Source organism: Lynx canadensis, chromosome A2, assembly GCF_007474595.2.
Source record: "Lynx canadensis isolate LIC74 chromosome A2, mLynCan4.pri.v2, whole genome shotgun sequence".
Taxonomy (NCBI): Eukaryota; Metazoa; Chordata; class Mammalia; order Carnivora; family Felidae; genus Lynx; species Lynx canadensis.
In genome coordinates this window covers 101,291,311-101,314,753 of record NC_044304.2, presented here as the reverse complement: position 1 = coordinate 101,314,753, position 23,443 = coordinate 101,291,311, and the positions used below count along the sequence as shown (strand labels likewise).

Below are 23,443 nucleotides of genomic sequence, written 5' to 3'. Positions count from 1 at the left end.
AGAGAGCACCAGGTTGCTAATAAGAGATTAGTGTTTCAATTCCAGCTTTCCTTCTTGAGAACTTCCCCATTTTTAGAACCTCAATTAGCTCATTTTTAAAAAGGAAGATGTGTTCATTATCTTGAAGCTTTCTCTTAGATATAAATGTCTTTAAACTTAATTAAAGTCAGCTTTATAGTTTTTGTGACTGAGGACATCCGACATGTCAGCTAGCCTGGTCTACTGTTCCACAGACAAGCAAAGTGAGGTAAGATAGGTGAAGTGACTTGAAGAAGGCACAAATGTGCAGCATGATCATGGGCTTAGTGGCTTTTATTTTGTATTGGGAGACAAATATTTTGACATTAAAAAATTTACTTTAGGAATGTGGTTTTAATAGGTTTAGGGAAGCATTAAGCTTAACTAATGCCTGTATGTAGTATCTGAGCTATATCAATGTGAATTAAATGATCATTTAAAAACATCCTAAGACTCCAGTTCACTAACAGAAAATGCAGATTTTAACAATGATTTGCAGGTGTAGGGCTTAAATAAAAACTCACTCATCTTTTAGCTGCCTTAAATAAGGTTAAGAAATCTATTTTCCTCTCATAAGGTTTGCTGACTCACAAAATTGAAGCATGATTGTGTTTTACTTTTACTTGCAAATTTGTGAAGTGTCAGAAATCACTTGCAGGAGACACAAAACTCAACTAAAAACAGAATCCCATTTAAAGTTACATAGAATGCTCAAGTAATCATAACTTTATCAAAATATGCACAGAAAAGCTATGTGATATCTGAGAGATAGGAAAAACACCTGTAAATGCTACTCAAAATCACATCACTTTATTAATATATATTTTTTATTAAGTAAACTTTGCACCCAGCATGGAGCTCGAAATCATAACCCTCAGATCAAGAGTCACATGCTCTACCAACTGAGCCATCCAGGCCCCAAAATGATGTTACTTTAATTAATATTTAGCTTTTGAAAGCATGGAAGGCTACTTCAACTTCCCACCCTCTGTAGGAATCTTTCAACTATGTGTGAGTGTGATTGAATCAGTATGTGTTTTAAAAATAATATAGTTAATTACGTCTGGAGGAATCATTTTTCTGTTTTTACTGAAAGTGTTTTAGCATTTATACTTAAAACATACACTTCCTTCTCTTTGTAGAAAATTATAAAAATCATTGACATAAAAAAAAGTGACCAGAGATAATCCTCCGGGGAAAAAAAAGGTGAAAAATGACTTGGAGCAACAGAAATGTACAAACATTAAGTTATTTTTTAACTCAGTCCCTAGAACCTCTGACAGATTTATATTGTTTTCATTAGGCAAGCCATCAGGAGCCCTCATTGAAGCCTTGGCTCTGAAGCTCCTTGGCTTTGTTTTCTCAGACCCATTAGTCACCTCCCTGGATCACAGGTCCCCATGTTATTTCATTTAGTTTTTAATTCTTTGATTTTCCATTTGTTTTAATTTTTATTATTGAAGTGTAATTGATATATAGCGTTACTGTTTTCAGGTGTGTAACATAGTGATTCGACAATTCTATATGGTGTGCAAGAAAGGGGCTTCATTTGATTGTTTCTCAACTCCCTCTAGGCTCTAAATTATATGATGTGCATTAATTCTGAGACTGCACCAGAGAAATAAACCAAAGACAAAGCAAGATATTGAAAACTGGTAATATTTCTAGATGAAAATAATCTCTGAAATAATGGGAAGATGGAATTGGCAGAAAATTACAGATTGTGTAGTTGGAGGCTAAATTCAAGAGGCATTCCACAGGCTTCCAGCATTTGTTATGGATAGTAAGGATGATCTCTCAAGTGAAGACAGGACATAGAAGGTGCTCACTCGATGTGAAGTAAACCACAGTGAGTGTCTACCCTCCAGTGGCTATAGAATATATCTAGATGCTGAAAGGGACAGAAGGTGGCCTCAGAGATTGGTCCCTATGTCTCCTCAGCCATGTCTCATCTTTAGGGTTTAGGAATGCACAACTACTTATGGTTGCATGCACACACCACGCAGTTCTGCTGTGCAGGAATTTGGTCATTGTTTTCCCTCTGTCTGGAATTATTACCACCACCTACCCACCACCCACTCCTGCTGCCCCCACTCTTACCCTTCATCTGGCCAGCCTCTACTGATTGTTAGAAACTCAGCCCAGAGGCCACCTTAGAAGCCAGGTCTGGTTCCTCTTCCCTTTTTTTCACCTAACCCTGGACACTTCCTCTGTTATGACACTCATTCTACATCACAGTAACACCTGGCGTTCCCTGACTTCAGGTTCTCCTTTTTGGTTATACACAAATAGCCCCTAAAGTCTGTGGCATGTAGTGATGTGTTTTTACTGAGGTTTAATTTTAATGTTTATTTACTTTTGAGAGAGAGACAGACAGAGCATAAGCGGGGAGAGGGACAGAAAGAGAGGGAGACACAGAATCCGAAACAGGCTCCAGGCTCCCAGCACAGAGCCTGACATGGGGCTCAGACTCACAAACTGCGAGATCATGACCTGGGCCGAAGTCAGACACTTACTGACTGAGCCACTCAGGTACCCCGAACTGAAGATTTATTTTAAATAATTATTCTTTATTTCATCAAATATAAGAAACCATTGCTCATGATACCTTTTACCATTTTATGTTCTGTGAAGAAAAAAAAAAGTGACTGGCAGACCGTTGACAAGGTATCAATTGTAGGACATATCCTAGCTTCAGGAATGTTGGGATGTGAACAGATTTGCACTTGTTTAGTGATGTGTGGTGCCATGAAGCTGGTGTTTGGGAATGCGTGATTTTACTCTAGGATGCAAATGTACCACTTTGCACCCACATCACTTGAAAAGTGTGTTTCTTATGGGGGAAAAATGGCCCACTTCCCAAAGAAAGCTAAATGCTGGTGTGCACAGCAGTACTGAGGAGCTCTCAGTGATGATTTTTAGTTGGAAAATAGGAATTTTGAATAAGTTGGGAAAAGACAAATTTGGCAGTGACTCAGATCTACAATTCAAGAGAATCCACCATATGCTCAGTACAGATACAGGGAAAAGGGATTCTGGACTCAGTTTCAACTAGTGCTCCATCTAAAAGAAAAACTACTCACTGATGGAAGAGAAAAATCTGCTAAAGTTGGAAAGGTAATTTGAGACTTAAAACTGCACAAGATACACAACACACTTAGAAAATGTGATTCAAAAGAAAGCTATTGTAATATTTTTCCAGATTCAAAGTACTGATACAGTGAAATGTAACTACTATCTTACCTTTACTCTGTTAAGTGTTGGCTGAAGAGTTTTAAATTCTTTGCATAACTCAAATGTAATTGGAGGTGCCATCAGCTAACTCCATAAGCTCATAGAAAAGGATTCTGGGCCAGAACAAATGTTCACTGTGGCTGAAGCCAGCCTATGTGGAATGAAAATACTTCCCCATGTTAGATTTCCAAGGAGGAGACTCTAGTAGAAGGGTTTAAGGCATCTGAGGACAAACCAACTCCTCTTCTTTGCAACAGTGCATCAAACTTTGTTTAACACAGGCTTGCTTTAGCATTCTGAGAACCATGGAGTATTTGGAAAAAACTTTGTCTTAGGTATTGGCCATCTATTGTGTTCCAAATGGCTTTTCAATGGCTGTAGGAAATAAAACGCAAGTTGTAGCCTGTATGCATGGGTGACTAAAACTGAAGACACCACAGCAAGCATGTAAGAAAAGCATAGAGGAAAAATAAGCAGAATCATTGCCTGGAGCTCCGGTACAAACACTGAATGAAGTATCCCTCATCCCCGTTCCCCCAATTCTCCCCACAAGGCAGAATGGCCTCTCAGCCACATGGGTGTGGCTGAGAACAGCTGTGGTCTTACTGCCTGGCATGAGGTAAACTACTTCAAGGTGCAGCCTGGTTAAGTCTAGGAGGGTTAGGTTGGTAGGCTTTGTGTCACCTAAGAAGGTGCTGACCTCAGCAGCACTTCCGCCTTTGAACAGACATCTTTCCCCCTTAGTACAAAGAGGCCACTCCTCACTAACCCATCCCCATACCATCTGGGTTGTTACATCAAAATTAGGAACTTACTGTCTTTTTAAGTAAGCTCAACGGCCAATGGGGGGCTTGAACCCATGACCCCCAGATCAAGAATCACATGCTCTACCCACTTAGCCAGCCAGGAACCCCAGGAATTTCCTTTTTATTGATCTGTTAACTCTTGGGTCCTTACTTCTTTGAGAAAGTCTTAATTCTTTTTTTTTTTTTTTTTTTAATTTTTTTTTTTCAACGTTTATTTATTTTTGGGACAGAGAGAGAGACAGAGCATGAACGGGGGAGGGGCAGAGAGAGAGGGAGACACAGAATCGGAAACAGGCTCCAGGCTCTGAGCCATCAGCCCAGAGCCTGACACGGGGCTCGAACTCACGGACTGCGAGATCGTGACCTGGCTGAAGTCGGACGCTTAACCGACTGCGCCACCCAGGCGCCCCGAGAAAGTCTTAATTCTTATTGACTCATCTGCTTTGTCCTTCCTTGGGGATAGAGTTTAGTGAAACACAAACATTCATATGGTCATATCCTGTGAATTTAACAGTGTTTGTGCTTTTCTTTTTCTTTTCATGGCACTCATGTCATGGAAAGTCCATAAGCAGCTTGATGCTTCCTTTTCTTTGCTTGTCTCCCAAAGCAGTATGGCCACAAGCAGAACTTTGGGAAATCTTCTCTGTGCCATTCATTTAAAAAAACATTTTTAAAAAATGTTTATTTATTTTTTAGAGACAGAGAGACAGAGCACGAGCAGGGGAGGGACAGAGAGAGAGGGAGACACAGAATCCAGAACAGGCTCCAGGCTCTGAGCACAGAGCCCAGTGTGGGGCTCAAACTCATAAACTGAACCATGAGATCATGACCTGAGCTGAAGTCGGACACTCAACTGACTGAGCCACCCAGGTGCCCTATTCTCTCTGCCATTCAAATGCTTGAGACATGATACCATTCATTATGGACTTCTTTCATAAGTGTCTCATGGCAGAAGTGGAGATACAGCCTCCTTTGCAGAATCATGAATTGTAGTATTAGCTTATTTTAGACTTTATAGTGTTTAATAGGGAAAACGATTTTTTAACAGCAGATTTTACAAATTTGGGGGTTCACAAAGATCTTTTTATATGTCCCTTGCAAATTTCAAGAGTCTCCTGGATCTGGACATTATGTTTATAAGTCTATCTTAATGGCTCAACCTACATTGTCCAGTACTGTACTAATAACCAACAAGTGGCCATTGAGCACTTAATGTGGCAAGTCTCAATTGAGATGTACTGTAAGTATAAAATACACACCAGATTTCAGATGGTACAAAAACACGGTTGCAAAATATATCAGTAAATTACTTATTGATTATATGTTGAAATAATATTTTAGATATATTGAGTTGAATAAAATATATTATTTAAAACTTTTTTACTGTTTCTTTTTACTTTTTTTAATTTTTAATGTTTATTTATATTTGAGAGACAGAGTATGAGCAGGGGAGGGGCAGAGAGAGAGACACAGAATCCGAAGCAGGCTCCAAGCTCTGAGCTGTCAGCACAGAGTCCGACGTGGGGCTTGAACTCACAAACTGCGAGATCATGACCTGAGCCGAAGTCAGACGCTTAACCCACTGAGCCATCCAGGCACCCCTGTTTCTTTTTACTTTTTAACATGGCTATTCAATCATTTAAAATTACATATGTAGCTTATAGTGTATTTCTACTGGACAGAGCTGATCTAGACTGTAGGTTCCTTGAGGCTAGGACAGTGCCTGGTGCATATAATTAGATGTGTGGTGCATGTTAGATAAACCAAACTGTTGAACTGAAATGAAGGAATGGATGAGAATTATAATGATTTTTTAAAGTAGTGATTTTGACGCTGTGAATTTAGAAAGTGGTAGGGCAAGATGAGGTGAATTTTGTGCAGAAATCTTAAAATGTGTGTTAATTGTCCCTGGTGTATGGGGCTGGAGATGGGAGTCCTGACTACAGCTGCCTTCTCATGAGACATTTAGATATGCCCTGTAGAGTTGATCTGATTTTCCCACCCATGATTTCTTTGCTGTAGTACTATATTATAATTCAGCAGGTTAAGATCCATTTCCAGAAAGGGTTTTTCCTGTATGCCATTTAGCTATGGTATTCAGACTTAATGTGCTTCATAATCACTTGCAAAGCCTGTTACAAATGCAGATTCCCAGACTGCCCAGAGATTTTGGATCATTAGGTAAAGGAATGAGGCCTAGGAATCTGCCTGTTAACACCCCAGAAGATTCCAGTGTACGTGGCCTATAAACAGTACCTTGAGGAACACTGGCATCATAATCCAGAAATAGCTTAAAAGTCCAAGTAGAAGGGGCAGTGTGCTCAGTGATTTTTTTTAAAGTTTTTATTTTTAAGTAATCTCCACACCCAACATGGAGTTCAAAGTTACAACCGGAGATCAAAAGTTGCGTGCTCCACCAACTGAGCCAGCCAGGCATCCCTTTTGCTCAGTGATTTTTATTATCATTACATGACAAAGAAATTAAATTGTTAAATACTTTAATAATCGAAAATGAAAACGTTTTAGCAAAGGAAACAATCAACAGTGAAAAGTCAACCTACCGAAAAGGAGAAAGTATTTGCAAACTGTAAAGCGTTAATATTAAGAATATATAAAGGACTCCTACAATGCAATAACATAATTGTCCAATTGAAAAACTGGCAAAGGACTTGAATAGACGTTTGTCTAAAGAAGATATGCAAATGGATAGTAAGCATTGAAAAGAGGCTCGACATCACTAGTGATCAGGGAAATGTAAATCAAAATCACAGTGAGATACCACCTCACATCCATTAGGGTGACTCCTACCACAAGAAAAAAAGGAAGAAAGAAAGAAAGAAAGAAAGAAAAGAAAGAAAGAAAGACAGAAAAGAAAGAAAGAAAGAAAGAAAGAAAGAGAAAAAGAAGAAAGAAAGGAAGGAAGAAAAAGGAAGAAAAGGTAAACAACAGGTGTTGGGGAGGATATGGAGAAACTGAAAATCTTGGAGTACTGTTGGTAGGATTTTACAATGGTGCAGTCACTGTGGAAAAAAGTATGGAGGTTCCTCAAAAATCAAAAATAGAACTACAATATGAGGGGTGCCTGGGTGGCTCAGTCAGTTAAGTGTCTGACTTCGCCTCAGGTCATGATCACGCGGTTTGTGAGTTGGAGCCCCACATCAGGCTCTCGGCTCTCAGCACAGAGCCCTGCATCAGGCTGTCTACTGTTGGCACAGAGCCTGCTCAGATCCTCTGTCCCCCTGTCTCTCTGCCCCTCCCCCTCTCTTGTGCATGTGTGCAAAAGCTTTCTGTCAAAAATAAAACATTAAAAAAAAAAGAACTACCATACGATCTATCAGTCCCATTTCTGGATATGTATATATAAAAAACCTGGATATTTGGACACCCTTGTTCATTGCAGTATTATTCATAGCCAAAATCTGGAAGCAACCTAAATGTCCATCAGTGGATGGATGGGTAAAGAAATAAGCTTTGTACATACAATGGAATATTATTCCACCTTTAAAAAGAAGGAAAACCTGTCATAGGTTACAACATGGATGAACCTTGACACCCTTACGCTAAGTAAAATAAACCAGTCACAAAAATGACATACTGCATGATTTCACTTATATGATGTGTCTAAGATAGTGAAACTCATAGAAACAGGAAGAATGGTGGTTGCCAGTGTTGGGGGGGCAGTGGAGGAAATGAGGAATGGTTCAATGGGTATAGAGTTTCAGTCATGCAAGATGAAAAAGTTCTGGAGATCTGTTATATAACAATATACATATAGTTAACAATACTGTAATGCACATTAAAAAATTGTTAAGAGGATAAATTTTGTTTTTTACCACAATTAAAAATAATTAAGTGTTAATTAAAAATGAAAAAGTATCAACTGTCCTAATAGTTCATGGTGAAATTGGACTCAAGGAAAGACTATAATTTTGTTTCCTTGAACAGTACCTTTTCATGAGAAATTGTGTTGGAAGCTTAAAGCTAAATAAAGCAAATGCATACTTGCAGGGAAGCTGTGTGGGTGTTAAGACTAGAAGTGAGTGGCCTTTCCATGATTTACTGAGTAGAGGGCAAAGGTTACTCATCATGAATGTCATTCCCAAAGCATCTTGTCCAAAAACTTGGATGCCCTCCAGGAGGAAAAGACATGCTGATTATTGGATGCTGTCATTTCAGAGGCATCCAGACACTCCAGCAAAATGTCTTCCTTCCTCTACTGTCCCTACACCTGAAGCCTGGAATTTTAACACTTTCATTTTAGTTTCCTTAAAACATTAAAAAAAATTAATCATTGAGAGGCATTGATTGCCAGGACCCTTTCTGATGCAGAGGGAGAACAGGTGGGTTGATTTTGTGGAGTAGCCAGAAGCACTCCTGTGCTGAGCATTCACTCTGGCAGCCAGCATTCTGTGTCTGGACAGAGGCCATTCCTTTAGGTAACAATCTCTCCAGTCTTCCCAGAAACTGGTAGGCAAATGTGGTTGGGTTGGGTTGGTTTGCTCTGCCCCTGAGGATGGCCATTTTCCTGAGTAGGGCAAAGAAAGTGGGGGACAAAAACTAGAGTTACTTCCATATTTACTAATGAGATGAAAATACAATGTTAGGACAGTAAGAACTAAAATAGTCACATTTTCCTCCTTTCTACCCTTTCTTGGTATCTAATGTTAGCCTTTTGTGTGTGTGTGTGTGTGTGTGTGTGCGCACGCGCGTGTGTGTGTGTGTGTGTGTGTGTGTGTGTGTGTGTGTTGTTGTTGTTTTGTTTTCAATGTGTTGGCTCATTTTTTGGAAACATTGATTATGAAATATTTTGTTTTCTTTCCTGGCTACCTAAGGACTCTATTTCAAATGATAATTAAAAATAAAAAATTGAGAGCTATTTCCCAGGGCATGGGAGAGAGATCAGGCAAAGAATTACCTGTGGCTAGGCCAATACCCTCATACACTGGAGGGGTTGTGATTAATTCCCCAATTTCCTTCATCTTCCCTGTGATGGGGAACCCTGGCAAGTTCAGGACCCTATGCCAGAGCCCACATACCAAGGGCTACTTAGGCTAAGGGTCAGTCCCTGGGAGGGGACAGAGTCAGGCAGCAGCATAGCCAAAGGCCAACCACAAGATCAAGTCTTAAGCACCAAGGACCTACTTTTCTTCTTTCCTGTGACCCAGAACAGATTAAGAAGCACCAGGGAGTCTGGACCCTCACAACTCTCCCCACCAAACTCTACAGTTAACACATGATCCTTTGTATTTTCTGCCTTCCAATTCTCTTGGGTAGATGGGTGGGTGGGTGGGGTTTCCTGGTTTGGGGTTTCTCGTGCTAATCTTCTCTTTATTGTCCCAATTTTGGTGTATATGCTGCCAAAGTGAGCACATTTATGAAATATTTCTAATCTATAAAGAGACACATAGATGCAATCTATTCACCATCAGTCTTAACAAAGAGAACACTATGAGTACAGTTGAAGCTCCTATGTACCCCTCTTGAATAATATCCCCCACCCACTTCTGCAGTGCTAAATGCCATCTGGAATTTAGTGTTTATCATTAGCCATTTTTTGTACCTTTACTATATAATATTTGTATACTTCAGTTATTTTGTATTTTGTGGTCTCATATTTTATATAGTCGTTTGCAACCTGCTTTTCTCATGCAATCTGCCTTTTTGCTGCTTATACTTCATCTGGGATATTTCTTCCAGCGTTAAACTATTCTCAACACCAGTGTACAATGTTACTGAGTAATAGTGTTTGGCCCCTAAAATACAATTATAAATGGTTTAGGATTGGAAAATTTTATGTGTGTCAGATTAACATATAATTATAGTGTTAACTGTTAAACATTTGTTTTATTTCAGGTTATAATATAACTTATCCTCTCATGCTTTTTCCCTGCCCCTTCTCCCCAAATCATCAACAGTAGAAAAAAGAAGAAGAAGAAAACATGTCAGGACACAAATGGTAAGTAATTTGTTGTCTTTTCTGAATTGGGAGAGACTAATGAAAGAATAAAGCACATTGTATATGCTCAGTAAATCTGTGTTGCATAGAAAAATCATGATTTAGGGGCGCCTGGGTGGCTCAGTTGGTTGAGCATCTGACTCTTGATTTTGGCTCAGGTCAGGATTCCACGGTTGTGGGATCAAGCCCTAAATCAGGCTCCATGCTGAGCATGGAGCCTACTTAAGATTCTCTCTCTCTCCCTCTGCCCTTCTCCCCTGCTCACTCTCTCTCAAAGAACAAAAACTAAAAAAATATGAGTAAATAGGTAGATAGAAAGGAATCTGTATAAAAAGAAAAAGAAAAAGAAAAATCAGGAGTCACATTAGCAGTAAATAATGTTAGCCGTTATCCAATATGGAGTTTAGTCAAGTTTAAATATCTTTTCTAAATAAATATGGAAACCAAATAACTAAAAATATTATAAGTTCTTATGTAATGTATATTCTCTTAAGAAATTAATTTACATATAACTTTTCTTTTGAGAATCTAATGGCTTTTCTTACTACCAGTTTTTCAAATGTAATTTTTTTAGCACTATTTTATTTATAGGTTATTAGTGTTATCAGGAAACTTGATATAGGGCAGCTATAAAATAATGAGTGAACACGAACCCAGACTCATTAATTTATAGTCATGACTTCAACCTTCATGAACACTTAGGAGGTAAATATGGTTAGAAGATGATGATGCTGAGTCAAATGTAATCATGGCAATGTTAGCACTGTCACTTACATGCCTATAACACATCTCAGCAGCATATCAAACATCTTAGAAATTCCAGATTTGCTACAAGCAGTGTTTCTGAACCATTTTGAACTCATGACCGACCATGCAGGTAGATCTTTGTCATGTTTCATCTCTTGAATTTGTAGCATGAAAAATTGTGATGTGTATTTTCATGTTTCAAGTGTACAATTAATTATAAATATACTTTTAATTTTTTAATTTTATTATTATTTTTTAGGAATATACTTTTTAATCCTTCCTGTCTCAGTAAAGAAGTAATCAGGCCCAAGGCCTCTGTAGTATCAAATGTCAAACCTTAAAAGAATTTTGCATGTCTTAAAATGTAACAAGTTTTAAAGGATAATTAATAAATGGCTAAGGGATTTAGTTTCCCTGAGTATCACCATTTGCCAGCTTTGTAACCAAGAGTTGTCAGACTGTTTTCTTAATTGTTCCATCTTGCTTCGTTAAGACAAAGGGGTGGCTCCATCCTGTGACCCTCATACTGGCTGTCATACCCTGGCAGCAGACTAGGGAAGTAGGTAGTCATGCACCTAAGAGAGACAGGAGAGCCCTAAGAAGTGGGCACTTCTCCAAAGTCTTTTTCCCTCTAACTCTGCCACCACATTGCTTGCTGCTGAAATGCAGTGGCTGCAGAAAACATTGAAATGAGCCCTGGCCTGGATTTTAATCCTGTGTGACTTTGGGCAGAATTCGTAAGCTTTTGAAACCTAAGATACCTCATTTGTTAAATGACAGAGGTGAGGGGTGTTCATTAGATCTCTGAAGTCCCTTTGTCTTTGTCTTTTTTTCAAAATGGAAATTTTTTTTTAATCCATGACCTTTCACAATAAATAAATAAGTACATAAGTAAGTAAATAAAAGGTACAGTACAAAGAAGTCCACCCTATTCCCCACTCCTAAAAATTCTGTTTCCCCAAAATAGTTTTGGAGGGTATATCCTTCCAGTCTTTTAATGTTTTTTTTTTTTTAATGTTTAGTTTTGAGAGAGAGAAAGAGAGTGCGAGCCAGGGAGGAGCAGAGAGAGAGGGAGACACCGAATCTGAAGCAGGCTTCAGGCTCTAAGCTGTCAGCACAGAGCCTGACTCGGGGCTCGAAGTCACAGACTGTGAGATCATTACCTGAACCAAAGTCAGATGCTTAACTGACTGAGCCACCCGGTACCGCCTTCCAATCTTTTAAAGCACATATTTATAGAGATAGATTTTCTCTTTTACATAAAAGTTATATACTTTTCCACTTGTTTTCTCTGATGTGAGCTCATAGTAAAACAATTTTTAATTCAAGTATAGTTGACACACAGTGTTAATTAGTTTCAGGTGTAGAGCATAGTGGTTCAACAAGTCTATACATATAAAAAGAAACTTTTAAATAAGGCAGAAACCATGAAGGTCCCCCAAATCCTACTCCTCTAATGATAACCTTTGTAAAGAAGTTATCTGAAACCCCTTTTGACTTTTTAAGAATAAATTTGTGTGTGGAAAATTGTAAATGCCATCTGGAAGGAGAGTAGAAATCACCAAGTTTCAAGGTATAGGTATTTTTATGTAGTAATGTAAAGCAACTTATGCTTTAGGACTCAGGTCTGGCACCTTTGGAGTAGTGATAGCATGCAGTGGAAAAAGGTACATGTCTGCAGAGAGGAGAAACAAGGGATCCTGTGTGGACCTGTGCACTAGGAACTCTAGACAGGAGGAGGGTGTAGACAACATGGGGAGATATAGAACACTATGACAACATTTCTGTCAATATTTGAGGTGCTCTGGTCTTTTACAGAATTTGGTTTCATCTCAATTCTTTTTCTAATTTCTTTTTTACATATACTGTGTCCTTTCTGAAAGAATTTTTTTTTCCTATCTGTATTTTAAACATTTATGTTTAAGAATTTAAAGTTTTAATATCAGGGACACCTGGTTGGCTCAGTCAGTTAAGCATCCCACTTCGGCTCAGGTCATGATCTCACGGCTCATGAGTTTGAGCCCCACGTTGGGCTTTGTGCTCACAGCTCAGAGCCTGCTTCAGATTCTGTGTCTCTCTCACTCTCTCTGCCCCTTCTCTGCTCTCTCTCTGTCTCTCTTTCTCTCTCTGTCTTTCTCAAAGATAAGTAAACATTTAAAAAAATTTAAATTTTTAGTATCAGAAATCGGTAAAGATTTTTTTAATTGTTTTTTATTTTTTTAATTTCATTTCACTGTGGTAAGACTACTTAACATGAGATGTGCCCTTTTAACAACTTTTTAAGTGTACAATACAGTTAAGTATAGGTACAGTGTTGTACAGCAAGACATCTAGAATTTACTCATCTTGCATAATTGAAACCTTGCACCCCTTCAGTAATGGTTTCCTATTTCCCTCTCACCCCATCCAGCCTCTTGGTAACCACTGTTTTCCTTTCTGATTCTATGAGTTTGACTGTTTTAGGTACCTCTAGGACACATTTTAAATGTGCTATTTTTCAACCCCTTATCTCTACTTTTCTGCCATCACTTCACTGTCGGCTCTAATGCTAGAGTGGAGAGAACATTGGTGTCTGGCCTTATCTCTATTAACTCCCTGGGCTGCTTGAACCAGGCACCCTGCCTAGTTTGGCCTTACTTTCTCCACTTGGAAAAGGAGTATGTCCAACCTGCTGGTAGCTAAACTCTTCAAGGTTTAGCTTCTCAATTTCCTGCAAAAGCCCCTTGATTTCCTCACTAACTTTTAAGGTTTCACAGTAAGAGTTGGTTGACTTTTTTGGTGTAATAACCACATAAGAAAGTATCTGTATGTTTGTTAATGTTATTATATAATGGTTAGATAGATTTGTTCACACTAAAATAGCTTAATATTTATGAAAGTCGTGAATAAGATACCTCTTTAAATGTTTTTTTAGCAGTTATCCCTGGGACTTACAGGATCGATATACTCAAGATAAGTCTGTAGTAAATAAGATGCAGCAGAAGTATTGGGAAACGAAGCAAGCCTTTATTAAAGCCACAGGGAAGAAAGAAGATGAGCATGTTGTTGCCTCTGATGCAGACCTGGATGCCAAGCTAGAGGTGAGCTGGTCACCTGGGCAAGCCTAGGTGAGCTTTGTATCTGAAAACATATTGCGAACTAGTTCTTGAGGAAAATCTAGGATGAGGTAAATTCAATTCCAGAATATATACATATATATAGTTTTTTATTTGAGAGAAAGAGAAAGAATCTTAAGTAGGCTGTAGGCTCCACACTCAGCACGGAGCCCGACGTAGGACTCGATCCCACGACCCTGGAATCGTGACCTGAGCTAAAATCAAGAATCGGGTGCTCACCCAACTGAGCCACCCATGTACCCTAATCCCAGCATATTTTTTAAAAACCTACAAATTCTTATGTAACCACTAGTATGCTTCAGTTAATTTGTTTTTCAAGTTTGTGGCTGGATTGCATGGCAAGTGGTAAATTCTCAATAAATGCTTGTTGAAAAAAGTTAATGGAAACAGAAACCCATTGCACATGGTATTACACTAGGGTCAGGCAAATACTTACATTCTAAAAAAGGGAAAAGATGATAGCACAAGATCCCAGTAGAGTCTAATAAAATTCTTGAATGAATGAACTAAGCAGATATTTAGTTAGATTAGTTAAAAATACAGTAAGTTGAATTCCTATCTGGTTGACTCCCAAATACTAATATAACTAGTAGAAGGCCCACTAACTCCCTATCTTGCTAGACATTCTGCCAATAGTTTAGATTAAAATTTAAAAAGCCTACTTATCACTTCTGTGAGGAACAGTACACGACCTGATAAGAATTCAAAATTATCTCTAAATTTAACATCAAAGCTAGGGAGTGCCTGGGGTCTCAATTCGTTGAACATCCAACTCTTGATTTCTGCTCGGGTCATGATCCCAGGGTCATGGGATCGACCCCCGCTTTGGGCTCCACACACAGTGGGAGCTTAAGCTCTGCTTAAGATCCTCTCTCTCCCTCTCTCCTCCTTTCCCTTTGCCCCTCTCCCCCACCCCCTCTCTCAACAAACAGACAAACAAGCATATAAGCTAAAGATAATGAACTGCACATTTAACAGGACTAGAGTAAAAAGCCCAGGATTTCGAAAGGTTATACTGGAACAGAGAGGCTTAAGGGGACCTATATTAGTTCTTGATTGTATAGAAAGGTCTGTCATGTGGGAGAAGGATAATTCATTCTGTGCCTCTGAGGGGAGAACCAGACCCAGGGCCCCTGTTCATAGTATGTATCTTTCATGAAAATATCCCAAATGTTTATGCATTTGTCTGCCTTACTTCCACTAACAGATCAAATTCCATGTCAGCCTTATTCACCATAGTATCCTCAGCCAGACACACTATACACATTCAGTAAATACTAACTGAATCAGTGTGCGTGTTAATGCAATAAATATCAGTTCCCAGCCCTTTCCCCTGTCTCTGGAATTGTTCAAATTGAAGCTAGGTTTGATGGGAATGTTCTAATGGAGATTGCTAACAGTGGAGAAAAGTAGAACCAGGAGGCATCTGTTCTGATTTTAGTATTCTGCATATAATTGAAATGATTATAAATTGCATATGCTTTTCACGTCTTGTACCTTTATTATTTTTCTTTTTAACAACCCAGTAAATACAAGTATTATTCAAAAAGGAATTCAATATGTAATTATTAGTTCATTAAACACAATATGGTAATTTTATTTTTATGCTTATTCGCCCCTGGCAGCATTTTTGCTGAACCAACTGTACTTTAATCAAAATAGCTGCTGTCCGAGGCACATAACATCCACAGTACTTAGTTGAGACTAATAATGTTACACAATAGAGGTGTTTGTTGCAAAAATGTTCAAACTAGTATTGATGTTTGTAGAGAGCATGGATTCCATCAATAAAACCTATGTAAATGATGTGGAAACCATTTTGATGTGTTCTTACCCTAAGTTATCCACAGAACACTAGTTTATGAAACAAGAACTTTTATTCTGCCAGCATAAGAAAAGTTTATTGCCAAGTTATAATAATGGTCAGATTCTACTATAATCTGTTGGGAAGTTAATATAGATAGAAATGTTGCACTAAGTTTAAATATGTGTCAAGAATTAGCTGTTAATGAAATATTTTCTCAAAAACAGCTCTTAAGAACAGACAAAAGTAACCTGTGATGGCAGGTCTTTTAGTGAGTGCCACAACATAGTAGATGGTCTTTGGTTTCTTAGTTTGGATGTGGTGAGAAGAGTGTAGGCCTGCAGAAGTGGACATTCCGGAGGTGCGCATTTTATTGCACTTATTTTTTTTAAGTTTATTTATTTTGGAAGAAGTGAGCAAGCGAGGGCATGACTGGGGGAGGGGCAGAGAGACAGGGAGAAAGAGAACCCCAAGCAGGCTCCATGCTGTTAGCACAGAGCCTGACGTGGGGCCCCATCTCATGAACCGTGAGGTCCGTGACCTGAGCCAAAATCAAGTCAAACACTCAACTGACTGAGCTATCCAGGTGCCCCAGTTGCATTTAATTTACACCTCGGTTTTTTTAAAAAAATGAACAGTGACATCAGAACATACTTTTTGAACTTCTTGGTCCTATATTCGGGAATTACTATGTGTTGGTGGTTTGTGACCCAGAATCCTGATATCAAGCATTTGTTAAGGAAGAGATTCAGACTGCTGATTCTCTGTTTTCTTTTATGATAAAGGTTTTTCTTTTCCCTCTCGCTCTTTTCTAAATAGAGGATACAGTGTAATGAAATAAGATATAGCAAAATTTATATTCTTCATGACCAGGTTTTATCATGTTAAGCATTTCAGGAATGGTTTTTAATCTTTTAAGTATATATGCATGCATCTCTTTTTATTAGATAATTGGTCATGTTTATTATGACACACATCCTCTGTTTTTTTTTGTTTTTTTTTTTCAAATTTTTTTTTTAATGTTTATTTATTTTTGAGACAGAGGGAGACAGAGCATGAACGGGGGAGGGTCACAGAGAGAGGGAGACACAGAATCTGAAACAGGCTCCAGGCTCTGGGCTGTCAGCACAGAGCCCGACGCGGGGCTCGAACCCACCGACCGCGAGATCGTGACCCGAGCCGAAGTCGGATGCTCAACCGACCAAGCCACCCAGGCGCCCCTCACATCCTCTGTTTTAACTCAAACAGTGAAGTACTTCATAATACCAACACATAACTATTACATCACCATGGCCAATAAGATCAAAGAGAGGGGGAAAAGTTTTGCTCTGGCTCATTTAGGTGGCTCTTCAGAGACAGAATATTTGCTAGGTTTTCCGACTGATACCAGCCCTGGTCTCTGAGTTGGTAGACAGAGGGTAGAGACAGTGTGAAGTATCTGTTTGATTTTCTCTTGAGCTTGGTTAGGTTTCTGAAGCAAAGACCAGGACCACTGTTGGTTAAAATCTAGTTAGATTCTTCTCAGTATCACCCACCTGCTTTTCCATTAACTTCCTCTGATACGGCCTTGGCATTACATTAGATTTCAAATTATCTGTATATCTTATGAAATCATTGGGAAAATGAATGATCAGGGCTACTAGCTAAACTCCGTTTTACCAGATGTCTTCTAAATTAAATATTCAGCTGGTTGATTTTTGTTGGCTTTTTATAGAGTTGTTTAAGCATGCCATAAAATACATTAGGATCACAAAATAAACTAATGTTGTGTTTTAAATATGATGCTTAATTGAGGGATCCACATTAGAAAAAAAGACATCAAGTGGGAGAAGAAATAAATTAACTTATGAATGAATATTTGGTCTCTGGTTTACCGAGTCCTCTAATTGGTGCCTTCGTTTAGGATTTCTGTTTTTCAGCTATTATTTCAGTAGTCTGGAGGAAATTATTGTTCTGGAGATCTTAATTAAGATCACAAAGATGATGGATTCCAATAAATATAGAATAATATGAGCATATTTTTAAAGACTCTGGTCACAGTTCCTGCATCGTTTACCACATAACACCAAGCATACTTAGGCTTGCAATCTTATGTTTAGTGAGCAAATCAAACACTATAGTTATGTTCAGTATAATAATTTTTATTTCACTGCTGTCTGGTTTTTTTTTAACATTTTGTTTGTGTTTTTATTATAGCTGTTTCACTCGATTCAGAGAACCTGTTTGGACTTGTCTAAAGCAATTGTACTCTATCAAAAGAGAATATGTTGTAAGTATGCCCTAAGTATACATATTGATCAGATAAACAGTGAGAAATAGGATATTTTGCCTTAATACATCATTTCATATGTTTAGGAAGTAAGACAAGGAAATTACTATTGAGGAGTGCTGTCTTTGGTCTTTAATTGGTGGGAAGGAGGGTCTCTAATAATTTTATCAGAAATTCTTTACATAGGTTGTATATCATTCAATGCAAATAACTAGAACAAGAACTTTATATTGGGTCTCCCATGGGTAAGTACATATCATTTATTTTCCTAATTATAAAAAAGTTTTCTCAGTTTTATGTTTGGGTTTTAAAAAAAATTGGTGTTGTTTTTATTTGATTGCCCTGGCTCTCTTATATCCAGGTTTGTTCCTCTTAAAATGGAGAGAGAAAGCACATATAGGTAATTCCTTGACTATATTTTGACAATAGCGCTTCTTCATGAGCATTTTTTATGTTGGATATTGGATTATTGGGAAATAGGATTCTGCCTTAAAGTTATTACTCAGAGTTATCTCTGAAATGCTAAATATCAAGTTATGTGTTAATATGTTTTAAAATGTCCATTCGTAGATGATTTAATAGTATAATTTCTATATTTCTGAGACTAGAACATGGGAAGCTTTTCTGTTTTTGACTGCTGCTAGACCTCTTTCCAATAATCACAAAGTAACAATTGATGATTTTCCTTCATTAGTCTTTAATTAAGACTTTGGGGGAAAGTACAAAATCCTAGGACTTAGTGGCAGAATTTGATAAATTTTCTATGTTACTGTTTACTAAGTTAAGACTTCTGGGCTATAGCTTCATAGTCTTGAGTTCTGAGTAAATCAAGACACAGGACATACATCCCCCATCGTTTCTCTATCCCACATCCAGTTAGTCTTAAATGCTGGTTCATTTTGTTGCCTGAATAGCATTCAGTCTCCTTCCTCTCTCCATCTTAGTCTCCATCCTCTCACTATCTTAGTTCATGCCATCACCGTCTATCACTGTCCTACTTGATTTGCTTCAGCTTCCTAAATGATCTCCTTGCCCTCTCCAGCCCATTGTCTATACCACAGTCAAAGAGCTCCCAATGGTCTAAGCTGGGACAATTTGAATAGCAAAATAAATAACAGTAGTTCTGGATTATAACCAATAAAGTAAAGTAAAGTAAATATCCATTAAGTCAGTGTGGAAATAGACAAACAGGGGAGAAGAAACAGCTCTTCCTTATAAAATAGTTTCAGTTAATAAATACAGAAGGAATGAGGGAACCACAAAATCATCATTAGGCAAATACCACAGTAAGAATTGTGGCAGGCAAGGTTCACTGAAAGGTGGCACAATTAATGGGCGAAAGTTTGAGGAGAAACTGGGTATTTTCACAGTGTCATGTATTTCCTTCCAAGATTTTTAATAATTACAAAAGAAAGAAATCATAATTTTACAGTGGAGAAACCCAGTAGACACCACCTGAATCAAGTGATCCAGATTGATACCAGTAGTGACAGTGTGTTGTTAGTATCATGTAGCCCTGGTATCATGCACTAAGAAGGCCACTCCACCTGTGTGGTTTCCTTCCCCAAAATCTGTAACCCCAGTCTAATTGTGAGAAGTAAGACAAATCCACGTTGAGAGACATTCTACAAAATATCTAACCAGTACTCTTAAAGGGCATGAAGGTCATGAAAGACAAGAAAGGCTGAGGAACTGTCACAGATTGAAGGAGATGGAATCTCGATAACTCAGTTCAAGGTCGGATCCTGGATTAGATCCTAGAAGAAAAAGGACATTCATGGGAAAACTAGTAAAATTCAAATAAAGTTGTGGTTTAGTTGATAGTACTCTACCAATGTTAATTTCCTAGTTTTGAAAATTGTACCATGATTATGTAAGATACTAATGTTAGGAGAAGCTGAAAAGGGTATACAGGAACTCTGTTCTATTTACAGTCTAAGCCTAAAATTCTTGCAAAATAAAAAGCTTTAAAAATGTACATTGAATCAAGATCCAGACTTCCATACCATAGTCTATGAATTCCTACATGATCTGGCCCAGCTCACCTCTCCAGCCACTTTTGCCCTTAGCCACCATGCTACCTGAGGCCTTTTACTCTCACTATTTCCTATGTCTGGAATGTTCCTGCCCTAATTATCTTAAGAGTGGCTCCTTCTTGGGTGGGGGGATGGGCTAAATGGGTAATGGGTACTAAGGAGGGCACTTGTTGGGATGAGCACTGGGTATAATATGTAGGTGATGAATCATTAAATTCTCCTGAAACCATAATTACACTATATGTTAACTAACTTGGATTTAAAAAAAAAAAAAAAAGAGTGGCCCCCTTCTTGCCATTCAGAGCCCAGCTTAGTGGTCACCTGCTCAGAGAGGCTTTTCCTGATCACCTAGCCCAAAGCAGCTTCTCTTACTCCCCTCTTCTTACTGCTCTATCTGGTATTTTTCTTTTTGGGTTTTGTATTTGTGAGTACGTATTTTTTTTTATTTTCTGTCTCTGCCACATGAACAAAAGCTCCATAAGAGCAGGGACCTTGTGTGTCTTGTCTGTCTCTCTATTCCCAGTGGCAAGAACAGTGCCTAGTATGTATTAGATCATCCATAAATCTGTGCTGAGTGAATTAATGCTGCCAATCTAATTGGTTTTAGTTCCCTTTTTAGGAAACATCTGAAAATCTAATCAGCAATTAAATATTATAGGGTTTTTTTTTTGTGTGTGTCTGAATTCTTAAGTCCTGGTTAAGTTAAACCTTGTAAGTGGAAACTGGCGAGTTATCTGATACCTGTGTTGCACCTGAATTTTAAAGCTCCCTAAATTAATTTCAGTATTTGAATTTTAAAATCAAAATTAAGAAATGGGCATCCCTTCTTGGAAAATAATAGTCATCACTAAGTAATCCAAGCTGGAGTCTGATGAGGCTCAAACGTTTTCTGCCTCCCTCTGAACAACACTGCCAATTAATTAGAGTCCAGCTCTTGAAACCATTTCACACCCTAGATTTAGTCCTCAAGTGCATAAAATAACAAAAAGTAATTTTTCAAATGCTTCAACCTGCTGAGGTTTATTCAGGAAAGAGTACATTTCACCAACTGTGTAATTGTGTAGGTGCCATGAATGGTTTCTTCCTAGCCTTAAGCTAAATATGTTCATTTATATGTGACTTGAGACTTCAAGGTAAAAAAAAAAAAAAAAGATGACAGTAGCCTCGTGCTATTATGAACAAAATGTGAAGTTGCTGTCCGTAGGGACATATTCGTTGTGGATCGAGTCCCGTATCAGTAAGTAGAGAGAAGGAATAGAAGGTAATATAAAACAACAAAACTTCTTATAATTATAGGGTTTTTTTTTAAGCTACATAGAATCATGGCTAAGCATTTAAAATGAAACAAAGTGGGATAGGAAGTGGTGAGGAAAAATAAAGTGAAATAAAGTATATGAGGATAATAAGGCAAAAATTATAGTTAATTTAATTTTACGAGCACTTAATAGTACCCTGTATAAGACGTTATGCTCACCCTGGGGAGTGCATAGTTGGATGAGGTCCCTGTCCTGAGAAGGTTAGAGTGTCAAGATATAGAAGACACACGCCCGACCCCCAACAACCTAATACCAGAAGCCAAGAGGGCGCTGCTGTCACAGAGAAACAGGGATCAACTACTTCATAGGGAAGTAGTCTTTGAGCAGACTTAACTCAATGTGATTCTTGAGGGGCAGAGAGGAAGGAGGATAGTCATTTATTTCTCAGGAAGAATGGATTCCAGAAACGTCTTCCTCTGGAAAGTTTCATGTGAACTACAGTCACAGATTAATAAGGAAGCAGTAACAAGTGTAACCTTCACCTTTGGATTTGTGTTTCCTGGCTAATGCTCTCATTGGAGTGGTTGTGTCAGGAATGGGGTGCATTCTGAAGGAATTCTGGATTGTTTATGAAAATGGACAAGAATCCTAGTAGCATTCAAAAACATTTTAGAGACACATGATGTGTAATGCATAAATAAGTAAATGTGAAATCAGAGTAGTGGTCAAAGTCAGTCCCTAGAAGGGCTATATTTTGAAAAGAAAACATTTAGGAAGCTCAGTGTCATTCTTTGCTCAGCTGTTGGTAAATGTGGATTTGGGACCAGTGGCTGTGTAACAGCCCACTATTCCATTGTTTGGATACACACTAGTTTATAAATCAGTCCCCAGGGTAGAGAAAGAAAGTGTTTTGCTGCTATAAATATTGATGTTTTGATTATTTTTCTGTCTGCAGCTTTGTGCCCATTTCACTAAATCCTTGGAAAGTGCTAACAGTAGAAGTGCAATGTCAAAAGATACATAGAATTCTGTGACATGTTATGTTTACTGTCAAATGAATCTGCAGAAAGCTGTACCAATAACTGTCTCACCAGCAGTGTCATCTGAGGTTGTCTTTAAAAATAAGGCCAGATTAGACATGACCGATTCATGGTTCCAGCTCTGCATTTAAAAACCCCATGAGACTTCAACCCGATTACCTGCCCACCCTTGATCCCCACTCCCACTTCCAACCAAAAACTCATGTCATGAATAAGGTATGGAATTGCCTTTGCAATCAAGTAGAATGTACCTCAGAAAGCAGAGATCAAAAAGCCAGTGAGAGAGAATAAGCAGAGGAAACCGGCCCCCTATATTATAGGCAGCCACAAAAGATTCCCACAGTCATACTGACAAACCCAACTTTCTTTATTTCAGCTCGAAGCGGCACATTATCGGCTCGCTTTTCAGTGCAGAGGTCATTTTCTGGTTCTGATTACAGGGCACCAAACCCACTGACAGATGTACTCAAGTGAATTTGATCTCTCCTTTTGCAAATGGAGGGACAGCATGAAAGTTAAATGGTGGTGGGGGGAGGGCTTACCTTGTAGCTTGCCACGTGGATTTAATTTCATCCGTCTTTCCCTCCTAAAAGAGAGAGGAACTTGTGGTGGGTCTCTCCTCTCTGTAATAAAAATGCTCATTGTTCATGGCTCCTTTTGGTCTTTTCTTCATCAGTTTTGTCTCAAGAAGAAAACGAACTGGGAAAATTTCTCCGATCCCAAGGCTTCCAAGACAAAACCAGAGCAGGAAAGATGATGCAAGCAACGGGAAAGGCCCTCTGCTTTTCTTCCCAGCAAAGGTGTGTGGCCTTCACTGGGGCTCCACTGGGGGGTCAGCAGAGAATCTGGCGTCTACCCAGCCATGGAGGGGACTCTCCTGTTCTTTAGAAGTCTCTCCCCTGAGACTGAGGAGCTACTCTGTTCTCAGTTATTAGTCTGTATTTAACTCTCTGATTAAGATAACATGTATGATTTTTTTTTACTCCCTATTACTTTTTAAGTTTTTCTTTTTTTCATATTTCTTCTGGTCTGTAGGGAGCGTTTCATTTGGCAATCACTCTGAGTGCTGCCTAGGCTTATGTTTGACCTTCAGCATTGCCCATAGCAGTCAGGCTGATCCCCTTCCAGCCTCTGATTAAAGCAGGAGCCTAATGAGACCAG

At 38.5% G+C, this 23,443-nt stretch overlaps 1 protein-coding gene across 4 annotated transcripts in view; it reads left to right on the top strand.

Annotated features, from left to right (window-relative positions):
- Window positions 1-23,443, top strand: part of ICA1 (islet cell autoantigen 1) — a 150,013-nt gene that overhangs the window by 11,689 nt on the left and 114,881 nt on the right. For 3 of the 4 annotated variants that reach the window (XM_032592417.1, XM_032592416.1, XM_030308012.2), the window contains exons 2-5: window positions 9,912-10,014; window positions 13,676-13,841; window positions 17,878-17,950; window positions 22,959-23,082. In XM_032592417.1, coding sequence (XP_032448308.1) covers window positions 9,998-10,014; window positions 13,676-13,841; window positions 17,878-17,950; window positions 22,959-23,082 — 380 coding nt within the window. In that variant the 5' untranslated portion in view covers window positions 9,912-9,997. The remainder of the gene's footprint in view (window positions 1-9,911; window positions 10,015-13,675; window positions 13,842-17,877; window positions 17,951-22,958; window positions 23,083-23,443) is intronic. The other variant, XM_032592415.1, reaches the window with a different exon arrangement.